The sequence below is a fragment of the Haemaphysalis longicornis genome, unplaced genomic scaffold, assembly GCF_048455015.1.
Source record: "Haemaphysalis longicornis isolate Haplotype H1 unplaced genomic scaffold, Haemaphysalis longicornis Haplotype H1 scaffold_10, whole genome shotgun sequence".
NCBI lineage: Eukaryota > Metazoa > Arthropoda > Arachnida > Ixodida > Ixodidae > Haemaphysalis > Haemaphysalis longicornis.
Window position 1 is genome coordinate 44,006,057 of NW_027526204.1, and position 16,799 is coordinate 44,022,855.

General features: G+C 45.3%; 1 protein-coding gene across 6 annotated transcripts in view; it reads right to left on the reverse strand.

Moving 5' to 3' along the window:
* Window positions 1-2,632: 2,632 nt before the first annotated feature.
* Window positions 2,633-16,799, reverse strand: part of LOC144158420 (mitogen-activated protein kinase 14A-like) — a 43,263-nt gene continuing 29,096 nt past the window's right edge. For 3 of the 6 annotated variants that reach the window (XM_077689298.1, XM_077689299.1, XM_077689297.1), the window contains exons 10-12: window positions 15,025-15,103; window positions 13,211-13,384; window positions 2,633-2,791 (exon numbers count right to left, since the gene is read on the reverse strand). In XM_077689298.1, coding sequence (XP_077545424.1) covers window positions 2,685-2,791; window positions 13,211-13,384; window positions 15,025-15,103 — 360 coding nt within the window. In that variant the 3' untranslated portion in view covers window positions 2,633-2,684. Of the gene's footprint in view, window positions 2,792-6,155; window positions 12,191-13,210; window positions 13,385-15,024; window positions 15,104-16,799 lie in introns of those variants that run through there. The other 3 variants (XM_077689301.1, XM_077689302.1, XM_077689300.1) reach the window with 1 other exon arrangement.

Below are 16,799 nucleotides of genomic sequence, written 5' to 3' on the forward strand. Positions count from 1 at the left end.
AACGTTTTAGTTTCACGTTAATAGGCACGTTACGTACACTGTTACAGCTATGTAACATTAAGCACCGGCATGGGCACAACACGGGACACGTGGCCACAGCTTTCAGTCAAAGTAACAGAGAGAAGAATACCCACATGGAAAACGATGATGATGATGATAACGAGAGGACACATTCAGCAACAGGGGATGAATGTTTTCACATTTACTACATCATAAAGAGTGTTGCAGTGCACTCATAACTTTTACATTCGCATCTACTGTTATTTCGAGAAACTTCCCAGCTCCATTTGTGCAAACATCGCCAGTTTGATATAATCGAGATGTTATTTATCAAAATCCTCGCGCATCGATTGCTACTGGGTTAGTTTGTAGAGAGGAGGAGGAAAACTTTTACTTGTAGGACGGCTCGTGCAGGGACAGACTGAGAGGCTGGGAGGGAGGCACTGTGGAGGCTCGAGGTGAGAGAACTTTATGGGTGTCCTCGAGAATGTAGGTGGGCTGACTCGGTTTGGCTGGGGAGCAGTGCTAGACCACTTTGGAATGAAAAGTATGGAATCAACGTGAGGGTAAGGATGTTGACAGTTTGAGGGCTAATGGGTGAGGGTGTGCGCAACGAGAGAATTTGGGGCACAACAGGAGAAGATGATGGATATTGGTTTTGACAATGACATCTGGTGAAGTCTTTTTGTGAGCAAGTGGGCTGGTGGATGTTGGGTTCCTGATAGTTAGAAGACCTTGGAAGGAATCAGTACGAATGCAAATTCATGGTGGGTTGGCCAGCGAAAGTCACACAAAAGAAAGAAGCGGCTGCGTTACACATGCTCACTGAGAGTGCTGCTTGTGGCACATGCTTCTTGCCTATGTATCTGGTGCACCATGCTGTGTTCCAAAAGAGCTGCACTTCACTCACCGCATCTCTGAGGCGATCATATCACACTTTCAAGGTTGTTTCCTAGTCACAGCTGTAATGTCATTCCGACCAACCGAGCCAAGTATTTAGCCAAGTGCAAGTTTTAAAAAACCTAATTGGTAAATCATTAGGCATGCGTGAGCGTCTCGTTCCTCCAGTAGTTTAGCACTTTCTGCATACCATCACCGTCGAACACCTGGCGTATTCTTCTGACAACTATTCGGTCCTGCAGTAGCTGCGCACTCCATTTCGTAGTACATATAAACTGTGACAAATGGCGACGAGACAAGCAAGTACATGCTCAAATGTCACCGCCGCCACATCGACCTGACGATACCCCGAGCAAAGCCGCATATATACTGTAACAAAGCACAGACGCTTACAGTAAAGCCCGCTTATATCGAACACGGATATATAGAATTATTGCCTATATCGAACCCTTGTAAAATTCCGGTAAAAATTACATGCATTTAAAACTTTTTATATAGAACGCGATTTTGCTCACAATGGATATATCGAACTCTCCCGCGCGGGATTTTTCGCTCTCCTTAGGCATGCGGCAGGCTTTCCCGCAATATATCGGCGCGCAGCGGTGGCGCGGGTGTCACTTGCGACTCCCGCGCGAGCTTGGGCGCGTGCAAACCGGCGGTAGCAGAGTGGACCAGCTCCACGCATGCATGCCGTTGAAGCCAAAGAGCCACATTGGGCGCTGCGGGCTGCGGTTTCACCGAACTTCAAGTCCGCGCCACTCGCTGCGCGCACTTGCTCGGTTCGCTGGGTTCCCCGTTATTCGCTTGTACCAATGCTTGTCTCCGCTCTGTCGAAGACGCCGAGGACTCCGTATCGCTTCCGAGCACGAGCGAAGCCGTCGCTGCCGTGGCCCTGCTACAGCGATACTGCTGTGCCATTGAGGGCAGCGGTCTTGTGCTTGTCGACTGTTTAGATACCGTGGAGCAAGCAGTCACCAGCAAGGCGTTGCGCTCCAAGAAGCAGGCTACACTCACGCTGTTCTTCCGCCCCAATAGATTATTGTTTTCTTTCCGAGAAAGTGTCGTATCAATAGTGAACTGCAGGGTAGTAAGAGCTCAGCGTTAGCTCGTGACTCCGTCGGCAAGATTGCTCTCATATAAGTTTGTTTTTGCTTCACTTTCTATATCGAATTTTTCCTATATCGAACTATTTTACAATCCTCGCATTGTTCGATATAAGCGGGCTTTACTGTAGTTCGTCTGCTTATTGTGTTGCGTGCGCACGTGGACACTGCGCAAGGCAGCACGCGGGGAGGCTGGTGAGTGGAGTGGTGCAGACAAAAGCAACAGGATATGCACCTTAATGTCCCTGGTGACATCGCCCTCTACACTCTCAAAGGCAGCTGCTCGTGGCACTCGTGGTCCATATGTACCCTCTCCACTATATTTTCATTCTGTGCTCTTGTGTAGTCAACTCTGTTGACGGAGTCATGCAGAAATATTGCCAATAGGCCCCATCTAATTGCTCAAGGATTAATATTATAAGCCGAGAAAATAGCTTCACTTACTGCCTCCGACAAAATGGACACCGGGTAGCAATGTTTCTGCGGCAACAACTTCCCAGGATGGGTTATCACGCTAACATTTCACAAAGTCACAAACATTCTGTATGACAACAACTTTACGGATATCGGCGATGGGTCACCGAGCTTATTTTGACTGCGGCGGTGAGCTTTAGATTACAACCTAAAGTTATTGTTCAAGGTAAAAAAAAGTTTGTGCATCTGTAGTAGACGATATGCAGGTCAGGAGATCCTCATTTTGCGCTGTAGGTCCTGAGCAACGCCCGAGATGCCGGCGTTGATCTGGCGCAGTTTGGGCTCGAACATAAGCACCTCCTTATGCACCATTTCTGTGAATAAGAGAGGAAGATGGTTTTGCATCATTGAAAAATTTGGCTCTAACCCATGTGATGATGATGACAGCACTTTGTATCAGTACAGAGGATCAAAACCACTTTGCACGTTTCGGATAATCTATTTTTTGATAAGAGATATCTATACTCGGTTACAACTCAAGAACGGCACCACCTCATGTAGTGTATCACTCCGCCAAAGCGCCGGAACCATGACGTCAGTGCGCGCGCGTTTTGAAAGGGGTTTGCTATGAATGCGTGATATCGTCTGCCTTGTCTCACGCAGTTTGTTTGTCGTCACTGGAGTCGTTTATAAGCATATTAAGTCCAAAAAATCACGGGAACGGCCCACACCATGTTCAAAATATTCCCACTAGCGCCCTACTTGCGCCGCGCGGAGAAACAGCCGGCTACGGTGATAAGGCACAGCGGCAACTTCCGGTGCCGTTCTTAAGTTGTCATCGAGTATAGCGTCACTCCAGTGACTCCACCAACCTTTTCACTCAATTTGCAGTCACGTTTGCTTATCTTATTTTTTTGCTCGCTTCCACATCTTTTCCCACGTCCTCGTTGCTCTCACGTCCGGGCTCAAGGTGCAGAGGCCACCACTTTTAACTATCATGCCCATCTTGCCATTTGCATTACTCTTCCCTTTCCTCACAGTCAATGTTTGTTCAAAAACACAATCAAGCACCATTCGCAAGTAATTTTCTTACATGGTTCCCAACTGATTTAACTTCATTTTTGCTGGCAATAAAAACCTATAGTCGATTGCACGCAGCACAGTGAATGAAATTTTAAGGTGGCCCGCTGAACAAGTCACGGCAGGTGCCTAAGCAACCACGTGCGTCCGTTGAACGTCAAAAAAAAAAAAAAAAGCCTACTTTTTAATGCCAAGCTTGGATGTACACTGTATGTCCATGTATGGATGTACATTTTACAACATACCGTGGACATCCAGCAACAGATGTACAAAGGATATACATTTCCATATGTCCAAAGGAATCTGCCCACGGATGTACAAAATTATCACGAAGCACAAAACAATGGCATGCATTGAATTTAAAAGCAACAACAGAAAAGCTACTCAGCTTTTAAATTAAGATTTTGTGCATTAACACCCGACTTGTAAGTTTAATCTGCATGTTACTAAAATTAAGCCTAATTTTTAAACATTTACGAAGCACCTCACAGACTCTTTTTGGGGAATCTCTTTGGGGAAGGATATATAAGAATTGAGAACGGCTAACAAAACGTGTGAAGCAAGTTTACTGTGTTCATGTATACTTGTCCACCCAGTAGTGCATTGCTGTTGTGCAGTATTCGTCGTAGGAACATATGCTTCTCGGAGATTAAACATTTGTGATTCTGTAAATGTTTACTGAACATCAAAAATACATCCAATTTTGGGAATCTGGATGGAACTACGGAGTGTTAAATCCGGACGTCCCACGGACGTACATGGTATGTCCATCGGCTCTGAAACGAATGTCCTGCGGCCGTCTGCTAGAGCCGGAATGAACAGACTGGGTGATTGGGCAGGACACACCTCTGGGTCTCTGCTCAGTTTTCTTAATTGGGCCCCATTAGGAAGTGAAGAGAAAGTCCTACAAGGGAGACCATGCATCCTCTCGGCCTCCTGTCTCTCACGTTGAATTGTAGCAAATGATTCTCTTACAAAAAGCAGCCTGGCAGGGTGAGTAGCATGTTGCAAAGGACGAGTGTTCCCACAGCGCACAAAGCTCGCATTAATTGCATGTCCTGCTCCTCACTGAAGCAACGGAGATCACCAGGATGAAGACCATGCCCACAAAGAGATGGTCATCTGCACCTCACAAGACACACTACGGCAAACACGTGAATTGTAGAGGAGGACGGCACCACTGTGTATCAAACAGCAGGGTTGTGATGCCCCATTTCAAAAGGAAGCGAAGAGAAATCTCATTGGGAATCCGCCGCGGTGGCTCAGTGGCTAAGGCGTTGCGCTGCTGAGCACGAGGTCGCGGGTTCGATTCCCAGCCGCGGCGGCCGCTTTTCTGATGGAGGCGAAAAGCAAAAACGCCCGTGTGTACGACATTTCGGCGCACGTTAAAGATCCCCAGGTGGTCAAAATTAATCCAGAGCCCTCCACTACGGCGCGCCTCATCGCCTGCGTTGCATCGGCGGGTTAAACCCTACAATCAATCAATCAATCTCATTGGGACAGGATGGCCCAAGTCTGCAAGGGTTAGGGGAACACAATGGCTACCAAGGTGGTTGCCCTATAGAGACATGTTTAAATATTTTTTTTTTTAATTTAGGAGGTTTACATGCCAAAGCCACACCTGGAATATGAGGTGTGCCATAGAGGAGGGCTCCGGATTTATTTTGACCACCACCTGGTGATCATTAATGTGTGTTGAAATTGTGACACACAGGCGTCTTTGCTTTCCGCCTCCATCCTAAAAAAAAAAAAAAGCCACCGTGGCTAGGATTGAACCTTTGTTTGTGGGTTCAGCAGCTAGAGACAGGTCGTATGAGGCCTTTAAAGAAAGTTAGACGTACAGGGACCTGTCAAGTGCTCCTCACTGATCTGAACGCCACATTGAAGAAGTGTGCGCGTGCAGATTTGCACAGTCGTAAGTGATCACCACACATAGCGATTTTAGCAAGCAACATGACAGTGAGTCACCATCGTTTGTTCCTGCCGTTGGCCTATACAACCACATGAGAGCGACAGCACGAGCAACAAAGAAGTGGAATACCCATGTTGCTGCACTACACACCTACGCCGATTCTTCGCCAATGGTACCACAAAAATAGGTGTGGCAGCTGTTTTTTTTTTGCGTGTGTGCCATGCAAAAAATAGAAAAATGTATTGCGGAGATCCGACAGCCGTGCTTTTCTATGGTACAGAATACCACTCGCCACTTCCTCTTGCTCTCAATCCTAATCTGGAAGCCGCATCCCTGAAAGTGCTGTATTGGCTATCAGGTCACTTTTAGGCAACGAGTGATGCGAACCAGAACCGAACAAAGCAACGGGCAATTCCCTGGGTTAGTGAACAGTAGACCATCACTCTGTTTCACATGAAAAATCACTCCAGGCGGTTAGCACTACAGCTGTGCCTGATATTGCATCCTCATCCTGCGGGCTCACCAAAAATTGTTCACGAAGAGATTGAGTAAGCTTAAATTCCTTCAAATTAAAAGGAACATGCACATATCATTGGCTGTTCGCCTTCCCAAACACTGCAAGTAAGCTATTTCGAATCTACATTAACACTAGGTTTACAGGTGAGCCCCGCAAGCTATGCACGACAGCCAGCACACAGCTTTCACACAGCACGAGCCTGCAGTGTCCACTACAGATTGTGTGGCAGTCAACAGTTCATTGCTCTTTATTTGCTTCTGTCGGGTGCAACAAAAAGAGAAAAAAGTTCTTACAGCGGTGACATGACACACAGGATGTGCGCATATGCAGAGCCAATGGGCACATCGCAACTAGGCAAAAAATTGCCACTGCAGGCACTTCCAAAGCACAGTTTCATTCATACAGAATAAAAAATAAACAGCAGACACGCAGAAGTGGTGCTGCTGAATATTCCAACCAGTCGGTTACACATGTAGTACAGTCCTAGAGTGCTTTGTTCACTACCAAAGAGATGAATACCACCACTAACATGCCCCCTTGAGTGGCAACACACTATTTGGAAAGAATACTATTCTCTCCAGGAATTCAGCCGCATAAATGCTGTTGCTAAATTCCCTAGAAATCTACAGTTGACGACATCCAAGCAACACTGAAAACGAGTGCTGTGTACTTGCATAATACCCTATTTCATTGTCTAGTGCAGGCCTAGACATGTTTATTTTTAAAACTCACAAGAGAATGCCCTTCACAACTGCCAGGATGGTTACCCTGGCATCGTTGCACAACTTTGCGGTGCGGTTTGGTACTATCTAAGCTTCATTCCAAGCCTAGCATATTTAAGTTATCCCATAGCCTATGCAGAGATAAAAGTAGTAAAAAACGCATGTCCATGCCACCTTTTAAATGCAATCTCACCAACTTGTTACCGAGTCAAACAGCAGAATTCACCAAATCGCACTGGACGAGTTTCTTTTATGAAAGAGAAACTAGACAACTGGCCTGCAGAAGCTTGAAACCTTCCCATAAGAAAATACTGAGAGGATGTTTACAACATCCCTTGTCCATTTCAGAGGTGGAATGCAGATGATGACCTACGTGTCTATTGATAGAAGACCAGAAAAGCTAAATTTTCGAGTTCAATGTGAGTTTACCTGTCATATATGCATTCAAAATCCAATCACAAGATTCTCAGAGATATAACTGGTGAGACCAAAGTGGAAAGCACTCTTTGCAGTATGTTTATGCACGATTTAAACAAAACACCACGCGAACGTTTCAATAGCATGCACTTGACTGCTGGCACAGCTGTACAACAAAAAACTGCCACAGCTGTATAACAAAAAATGGTTAGGAGTGCACCGTTTTTAATGCCTGCAGCCTTACACTAACTGCTACTTGAATAAATTTCAAGCAAGGTAAACTAATTTAATAAGTCCCTCAGTGCAGAACTACGAAGTGATGAATAGAACTGCGCTTTTCTGACACTATCTCCTTCTTGAGTAATTACTGCACTGCTCTAGCTTTAGTAAGCATGCGACGAGGCCAATGCTGCCTGCGTGAGCAGCAACGCAGTGAATAAAATAATGCCTTTAATAAGACAGAAGTGAAACACAAAAAATAGAAATGTCCGAGTTTTCATTATGCTACAAATACAAATTCATTTTTTATGTTGGTGAGCTCCAACCTCAACATCAGACTACCATATATTTATTGCAAACATCATGAAAGTGCAGCTCAGTAAAATGGGCAAATGGGCTATGGACGGCAATAAAAAAAAGGCACATTACATTTGCAGTACTCGCAATTGAGAGTTGCACAAAGGATGCTCTTATTTATCAGGCTGAAAAACAGCGTTTAAAGTACTCCCACAATCTGTAACCTCAACCCACAAACGCTTAACCATTTATGGTCACCGATTACGGTCGGGCATTGACAGAAGCACCTATCACCATGTTTTCACTTTGTTTTCGATTTTACTACGAGCCTTCTTTCAGTCAGACCCCAGACATCTTACAACTCTAGGTTTCTAGCAGGTCTGACAGAAAACTGCTATTGAACCGGCTTTCACTTTACAAAGTACATCATCCAGACTGATGTGCTTCTATTCAGGTATGCCAACAAAACTGTCCAGAATTTTAAATCTTCATGGCCAATATAAAGTCTCGTTCACACAGGCCCGTTCCTTCATAAACTGCAGCGTTCACGGACAAACATCGAATTGAATGACTGGCAGACCACAAGGCACACCTCACTGAATAAATCTGGAGTAAGGCAGCAAGTTTGCCTGACAAACTAAATTTCTTCCCCTTCTTCTGCCCACTATAAATGAGCCTTTTAAGGTGAGGATGTAATTAAAGTACCCAATAAATGGCTGCGTGAAACAGCAGCCATCTTAGGCCCATTTCATATTTTTGAGAGTAGAGAAGACACCATGCAAAGTCTGCACCAATGCAGCCTTCTTTGCTGCCTACAGATACAAACGACGCCAGCGTACTAATGCTGAAAAAACAAAACAAAAATATTCATTGTTTTTGTTCAAATGTTTTATTTATCATTTGTGCAACTACTTTTGGTTATTTCTTAACCCATGTTTATACTATTTATGTATTTGTCTTTTGAAGAACTCAGGCTTGCACTTATAAATGCTCCTCGCAAGGTCCTCCAAAAGCAAGACCCACCCCTTATTTCTTTTTCCAACAGGTGTGACAGACCATACAAGCATGTGCAAGATTTGCACTAACATCAGGCACCTAAGCAGAAGAGATCTTAAGGCTTATTTAGGCACAACACCGAATTTACAAATGAGATCTAAAAGATACAGATACGGTAAATCAAGAAAGGAGGAAAACCAATGGGCTAAAACTGGCTCTTCATCCTAAAGGCACTGACAATGGTTGGCAACCATAGATCCAGGAAAAGTACAATGGCAGTTTGGGATTTGTGTTTTGCAATAGTAGTGCCTACTCGGATAAGCATGCAACCTTACTCGCTACTCTTTATTCACGATCACGGCGCAATAATTCAAAGTCTACATTCTCAGAAAACAAAGCGTTTCCCGAGGGAACAATTCAAAGTTGCTGAACACAACGCACAGAGAACGTATAACAACTCAGAGGCTGTAGAACGCTCACAAAAGTGTCGCTTTTAGGCATAGCGAAGAAAATCCCTTCGCAGTGACCCAAAAGGAGACATGCACCAAGTCAAGACTAAGCACCCTGTCGGACATCACACAATGCATGCAAAAAAAAAATGCTGCACTCTGCAATAACGAAAGTATTTCATTTTTCCTGTACAATTTCTTTTTTTCAGTACAAACCCCCTATTTGTGCGTTGAAATATGCTTTGTGAACGTGTGCTCATTTCTGAAACACAATTGCTGAAGAAGCTTGTTGCAAGCAGTAGCAGCTCAGTGCCTGGTTTGCTTTAACTGAACCCTACTGGCTTGCAACACTGCCAAATTGTGAACGAGAAATACGAAAGGAAGGCTAAAATGGCTTCTGTTGAGGAGAATGAAAATTCTACGTTTCAGACACAAGTAGGCATTTATTTAACTGCTGGTTGACCTAGCCATGAAACAGGCTACAAACTAATGCAACAAACTCTCGGAAATGGCAAAAGAAAATGAACAGACAAAGGGGTGAGGACACGGGTTCTTGTAGCCATTCAGTTGAGACTTTGGGCTATTTTTCTATTTCCAAGTGTTAAAGCTTTTTAATACATAATACCGCCTATTGTTTTATAAAAACTGTTTACATCAAACTTGGAAATTCAAAATTATTGCCTAAATTGAGCAGTTCTCACAAACAATATTTTCAATAAAGAAGGGTGTTACGATTGAGCTAATTGAAAGAATTGATTGGAGGAAATGTTCCACTGCAAAGACATCATGCACATTACACTGTCATTACAAGAAAAAAAAACCTGCACACAGTTATAAAAAAAGCAACTCCTGCTTTTCTTTCAACTTATTTACAACAAGAGATTGCAGTAAAATGTACATTAAGTTATCAATAACATTGAACCATTTTCTAAACCCCTCTGAATTTGGGAGGCCCTGCTAAAACTATGTCTTTACGCCCTAGATTCTAGAAGAAAAGGGTACAATTTAAACTCTGCCATTGCTGAATACTGCAACAATAAGAAATGTCATGCAAGGAAGTGGGAGTATTTCTGTAAAACTGTGCAATGTTTTATTCCTCCAGACAAATGTTATATTTTTGCAGTTTTGCTGCACTAATGATTCTGACAAACTTCCTGCAACAACCCTGCACATGTGGCCACTTTATATTAAGAGATTGTGGACAAGAGCTTGTTCCAAAAAATACGGTTCCAAAAGAAAGAAAAAATTAAAGAAAACTTCGACATATCAGCAAACATTGTTATTTAAAGCGGTGTAAATTTCGAAACTCGGTACATGCCAGCAGTACTAGAACAAGTACATTGCAAATGAAAGTAGCGCATAAAATCGATGTCGTGCCAACTTACACTGCAAAACCAGTGCCTCAAAAGACCTTGAAGCACCGATTACCCAAGCTTGTTTATTATAACATCACCCTCATTCTACTGCCACTCTTACTAGCACTTCTAACCGACTTCACACAGATTCCTTTAAAAGGAAAAATACTCTTCACCGAAAAGTAATTCATTTACCTCGAAGGTTGTGTACAACATAACCAGGCACCTCCTTTCAGCCGCTAAATCACTAGGACATGCCAGATTGAGCACACCAACACTCACAAGAAAAAGACAGCACTGGCAAAGTCTGCGACAATCGTTCAGACGTGTCCCCTTTCAAGCGGATTTGCTCAAGAGCACTGACACATTGTGGCACCGGAGTTATGTGGAATAACAGTCAAGGCAATGCACGAGTTCTGGCACTTGACAAAAGTCTCAACAATTTCACGGGGCTACTGGTCCCTTCATTCTGTTTAGCACTGCAGAGAGCAGAAGGGGTGGGTGACATGTTAAAAATGGGGGTCAGACTCAACAATAGATAGGCCTCTTTTTAAAACAAAGACAAAAAAAAGAGAGAAACTACTAACAACACAAAGGCCAAAAGGACAGTCCACACTGCCATCTAAAAACACCTTTAGCAACAGGGTTTAGGGAAGACAAAAACAAGGCATCAAAACAAGACAGCTAAAACATTCTTTTTTTAAAAAAAAACGACGAGGTACACAAAAACCTTCGTCCATTTTTTTTCTTCTATTCCTTTCCCTCAACAGTTCCGGCACCTTAGAAAACCAAACCGCAGCAAGTACAAACAAAGCTGAGGCTACTGCCCATTTGTTAGACATGCCCACAACGAAGCTTGCCAATACAAAATGGGCGCCATAAGGACGACAACAAACAAGAGAGATTACAAGCATCACAGCTTTGCTGCTGCCCAGCAGTGGTTTCTACCTAAACAACCTAGCAAAAGACACAGATGAAGGCATGTGCGCGTGCTCTAACCCTACCTAAGGTGGCACACTTTGTGAATGAGGTCTTAGTGTTACAGCCGACACAGTGTCCTTACGACGATAAATGTCTCTCAGCTTTGCGACGCCTAGCACAAGCAAAGGCAGTGCAGGCTTTAGCAGTGGCACGGTAGCAATTGTGCAAGAGGCACAAAGGCAGCACAGAACGAACAGTAGTGGCACACGAGGCAGCCTTGCGGAACGCCTCACTCTCTGTCGTTCATGCTTACGTGCTGACAGTTCGAGAGTCGTGCCAAGAGAACTAGGTAATGCTAATCGAGCTAGAGATGATGCCACCCTATAGGGGGTGACATCTGGCCTGAGGGGCTGGAGCAACTTACACGGCAAACACCACACTTGGAGGCATGCTTCTACAGAAGCTCTCGAAGGTAACTAACAGAACACCTTTGGTGTTGCGGCCTCCAATGCCATGCTGCAACACAAGGCCCTAGCACACATCCCATTGTGACTGGTACGCCCCAACTTCCACTTACAACAGGGCATGCTTTTCAAGAGGCAACTACGTCCTTGCGGTCAGCTTCTCTCCTACACCATGCTCCCAGAGTCACAGACACTTCTTCCGACACCGGACACAGAAGTTGCAAGACAGACAACGGCGCTTGTTCTGCCTGAGGGCCCGGCGGCGAAGAGTGGCCTTAGAGCGCCACCTTGGAGGCACTTGGCGAGGACGTCTCAACAGTGAGACTGTCCTTGCATGCGGTGGGAAGGGGGTAAAGGGCCGGCAGCTACAGGTCGGCATTGACGGGTGGTGGCACAAAGTTAACGGTCTCCTCGTACACCAGCCCTGGAGGAAAGCAGGAAGAAGAAGAAGGCAGGGAGTACCTTAAGGTTCAGCACCGTTTCCTCTGCTTTTTCTTTCATCAGCTCGATTTTTTTTTCGTTTTCTTTTGGGCTTAGAGTGTATAGCTATGAAGGCTTTAACTGAACACTGTGGGGACTTTGAGCGGGTCAAAAGGCAGTGGGAGAAGAAAAATGAAAAAGTGAAGAAAAGTAAAGTCAAAGCAAAAACAAAGGACTGCTTCCTACTGCCTTCCTCAAGGGCTTGGTGACATGGTAGGTATGACTTTCCAGTGACCGCTCAAAGTTCCCACAAAGCCCAACCAAAACCTCTGTACAACAGGAGAGGTATCGTCATCAGCAGCAACAGTAGCACCCCATCATTATCATAAGCCAGAATCCTGAAGCGGGCAAAGACAAACAGGGCATGACACCGATGCCGCTTCAACTAGACGATGAATGAGATCACCGACATTCGCATTAGGTCAGCTCATGCCACTAAATATATAGTGCGTGTGACTGCTAAAAAGAATTTTCACAGTGACACAGATGTAAAAAAAATGGTGCTGCAAAAATTGTGGCGAATATGTTAAAAGGGTGGACTAGCTTTAAAACGGCCACAAAAAGAAATAACACACAGCGCCACATGATGTGATGAAAGACCAAGTGGAGGCATGATAAATGGCTTACGGTGAACTGAGCGACTTGAAAAATTCAACACACTGAGAATCTCGGCAGCAGTACTGCTTCGTGCCAACACTGCCCGACCGAACAAACAGGCCCAAGGTTCAGAAGTATCAGCTGATTTACAAATTTCAAGATCACACCAAAATTTCAAACCCTGAGGCAGTTTTGACACCGTAGCATTCACTTACTAGAACTAGGGTTTTATAACTTACTAGAACTAGAACTGAACTAGGGTTTTTCCTGCAGATTTCGTCTAAGTGTTGGGTTCTCCAAATCTGCCAGAACGCGCCCCCCTCCCTCACATGATTTCTCGGAAACAGGACAGGGAGAAGCCACTCACGTTTCCACTCATGGACGCTGAGGTTGCGGTCCTCGAAGGACTGGTCGCAGGGCTCCGCCGAGGGTTCATCCGACGGGTCCGCCAGGCTGGCGAGGTACGGGTGGGCCAGGGCCTCCGTGGCTGTCGGCCGCTTGTCCGCATCCAGCTCCAGCATCCGCTCCAGCAGGTCAATAGCTGCACGAACAGCAAAGGCTCAGGAGCACACTCCACTAATCACAGCAATGAGATTGAATAAACTGTTCGAATTTATCTCACAGGAGAGACCCTCATAAAAGTAGGACACTAACATAGCACACAGCCTGCCACAAACAGCAGGAGTGATGTGACGGATGTTCACCTGATTGCTGTGAGCGAAGAGCAAGGGTCGTTCTTAAAGAAAAAGCTTTCTTAGCAGGACCGATGGCATCCTATCAAAAAACGAATGCATTTCCCCATAGACCCGCTGGTAGACCGAAAAGTTCTGATAAGATCTCTGGACACAGGGCGCGTGCGTGAAACTGGCCTTTCATTGTGTCAAAACAGTTACTTGAAAATCGTAAAAAAGGAATGGTTCTAGATGAGACAATACATGCATCAATTACGAAGAGTACAACAGTATACTACTATCTCGTAAACCACACAGTGAAATACATTTAGATGATTTGTATATGCACTTACTTAGAGCGCAAAAAATCACCGCAAGGGTTCGTCCTTCGTCTGCAATTTGGGTCTTCAATGGTTTAGCAATCAATTGGATGCACTTTCAGCGAAGGCTGCACGCACTTTCAGCGGAGGTATCGAAGCACTTTTGACGCAGCTTTGATGTTAGAAAGCTTTCCCGCTTCTGTTAACTTTCTTCAGGAAGGGATAGAGAAGTTTTTTTACCCTGGACTGCCAGGTTGGCGAGTGTGGGCTCCGACAGCTGCCAAACCACAGAGTGCAGAGGCTAGGTTGCTGGTGGTAGAAATGTGAACTATTCTGGTTTTGGTCGAGCAGCACACACTTTTTTTTACGCTACAAAGAAAATAATGCTGTAAGCCTGGAATGCGATGATAGCTGAATCGGATAGATGCTGGTTTCATAACGCGATGGACCCAGATTCAATTCCGACCACCGGAAACAATTTTGTCTTTCCAAATTGAGGTTTTCGGTTCGCACTAGACAACTTTCAGCAGCTAAACAGCTCTGCTGTTAAAAATGTGTTCAGTCTAGACCTTCATAACGTGTTCTGTCCCAAAGACGCCTAAATAGGAAGGGCTAGCAGGATTGCTGGTAGCTAGCAGAACAGCGCTAAAGGTCCCTACGGAAGGTGTCGGGCGCTTCGACGCACCAACTGGCGCGGGCCCTGAGGCGAGCAGCGCGGAAATGGGAAGCACGCGAAAGCGCCGCGCATTCCGATAAAAGCCGCGCCTGCTCGCACCGGATGTCCTAACCGCCACCCCATGGGATGGCCACCGACGAAGACGACTGGCTTTTCCTTCTTCCCCGGCCCTGAGCGGGAAGGGGAATGGAAGATGAGACAAGGAGACGCGGTCCGGGCGCGGGAGAGCTCGGCCCGTCGTCTTCGGGCTCCGCGCGAGTACTGTTTTTTATTCGCCCGCCGGGCTGTAAATAAATGTACAGTTTTGTATCGGAAGCTGAGTTTGTCGGTTGAAGATACCCCGGGGTGAGATCCTCAGCACTACTGCGGCTTGGAGGAGAAGCCCCGGGGAAAAGAACATCGCGAAGATAACTGAAGGGTTGCCTTTACACTAAGCAAGATAAGATGGGCCTGAAAATTTGCTGGAAACATGGAAAGAGCAGACATCAAAATACCCAAGTCCGGTGCCACCCACCTTTCTCGTTGGCCCCCTGGAAGACCTCAGCGAAGTTCTTCTTCTTCATCACTGGAAGACTGCGAATGTAGTTCCGGGCCTACGGGGACAAGGGGGGGGGATGGGCCGACACCCGGGTTACAGGACAGAGGTGTGGCAGTAATGGCCAGGGTTACGCAGCAGGGCAGACGCTCGCACCCACGCATGCACCCACGGAACCGAGGCAAGCACAGACTCTTGTTAAGAAACCCACAGGTCGTTATCTGGTACTCTTATCCAAGCTTGAATGGACAGCCAACCACTCTTTGTGGAGTGCATCTGCCCTAGCTCATATGAAAGCCAGCGTCTTATATAGTGGGATAGCCACAATAAATATCTAAATATATGAGCGGAATTAATTTTTACTTGGCACTAAACTTTCTCAAATCTGAACAGCAGTGCCCTGAAGTGTGTTAATGTGACACTACCATTCGTACGCAAAAATCTGTTTTGTTTTCAATGCACGGTTGTAAAACCAACTAAATGAATAGGAAAGCCTGCCCTTCATTATTGTTTTTGCTAATGGCAAGTTTTTAAGTAAATAACTTTTTTCATCTCACGTAGAGTTAAATGTATGTTGCCGCATGGCTCACTGTCAAGGTTGCAGCCATTCCTTTTGGCAGCATAAGTAATGCTGCTAGATCTAGAAATTTCACTTTCAAACGTTCTAGGGCCCTATCAGGGAAACCGTTTTGGTTCAAGGTGTTCGAAGTGATGCCCTTTCATTTGGGATAGAGAGCATATACTCCACAAAAATCACGTTGTCTACATTATCCTCATTCTCCGTGGTTAAAGTGTGAATCTGTTTTAAAGGGTCATTTTAACTATTCCTACTAGTATTCACCCTTTTATCATTTCTGATGAGCTAGACTGATACATCTTCTGGAACATGAAATGTATTTAACTGACTTCTGTTCAAAACAAGCCTTCTGGCACAATTTTTTAGTAATGGCATATCCACAGGCTCCCAAGATTAAAAAACAATGAGCACCAGTCAACGACCACAGAATAAATGTGTTGCACTTAGAAGTGTTACAGGAGCGTTCAAGGGAAGCAGGGGAGTATAAAAACACCCTGGGATATGCAAGCCACTTCAAAGACACTTGATGAGCGAATAGTGCTGTGTCAGCGAATATTACAGCAAACAGCAACACCAAAGCACCGTAGTACACCAGTCCATCCCCTGCCCTGCCCATTACAGTTCGTAGGAAAGTGTCAGTGAGCATTTGTAAGTTGTTAAACCAGCTTAGCAAAGAAAAATAAAGGCACCTTACACCTGACAACAAAAAATGTAGCAGGTTAGCAACAGTGTACTAAAAAGGAGAGACTGCATTGAAGTTGATAAAAACTACAAAACTAGCTCGGGCAGGGGGTTGTGCAACATTACCCGGGTCCACGCAAAGCATTCCCAAGTATATATCACTAGCTCAAATTTTTCCAAAGATGCTTAGCACCAACATAAGCAACCAAACTTGCCCGGCTATTGTGACCTATGAAAGCACTGGCCATAATAGAGAGTTGTAGAAGAGTGGGGGACCGTTTCTGGTACGGTACCCGGCACACGGTCGGCGCACCTGCGCACGCGCAAAACTGGCCTCGCCGCCTCTGCTCATGTTCACGGGCACCGGCAGCTTACTGGGTACCGTACAAAAAACGGTGCCCCGCTCTGCTATGACTTTTCAATGACTGGCCAAAGTCGATGCAGTGGAAAGGTGGCACTACCATTTTCTGTCAAAAAAAGTGCTTTGCGAAAGGCT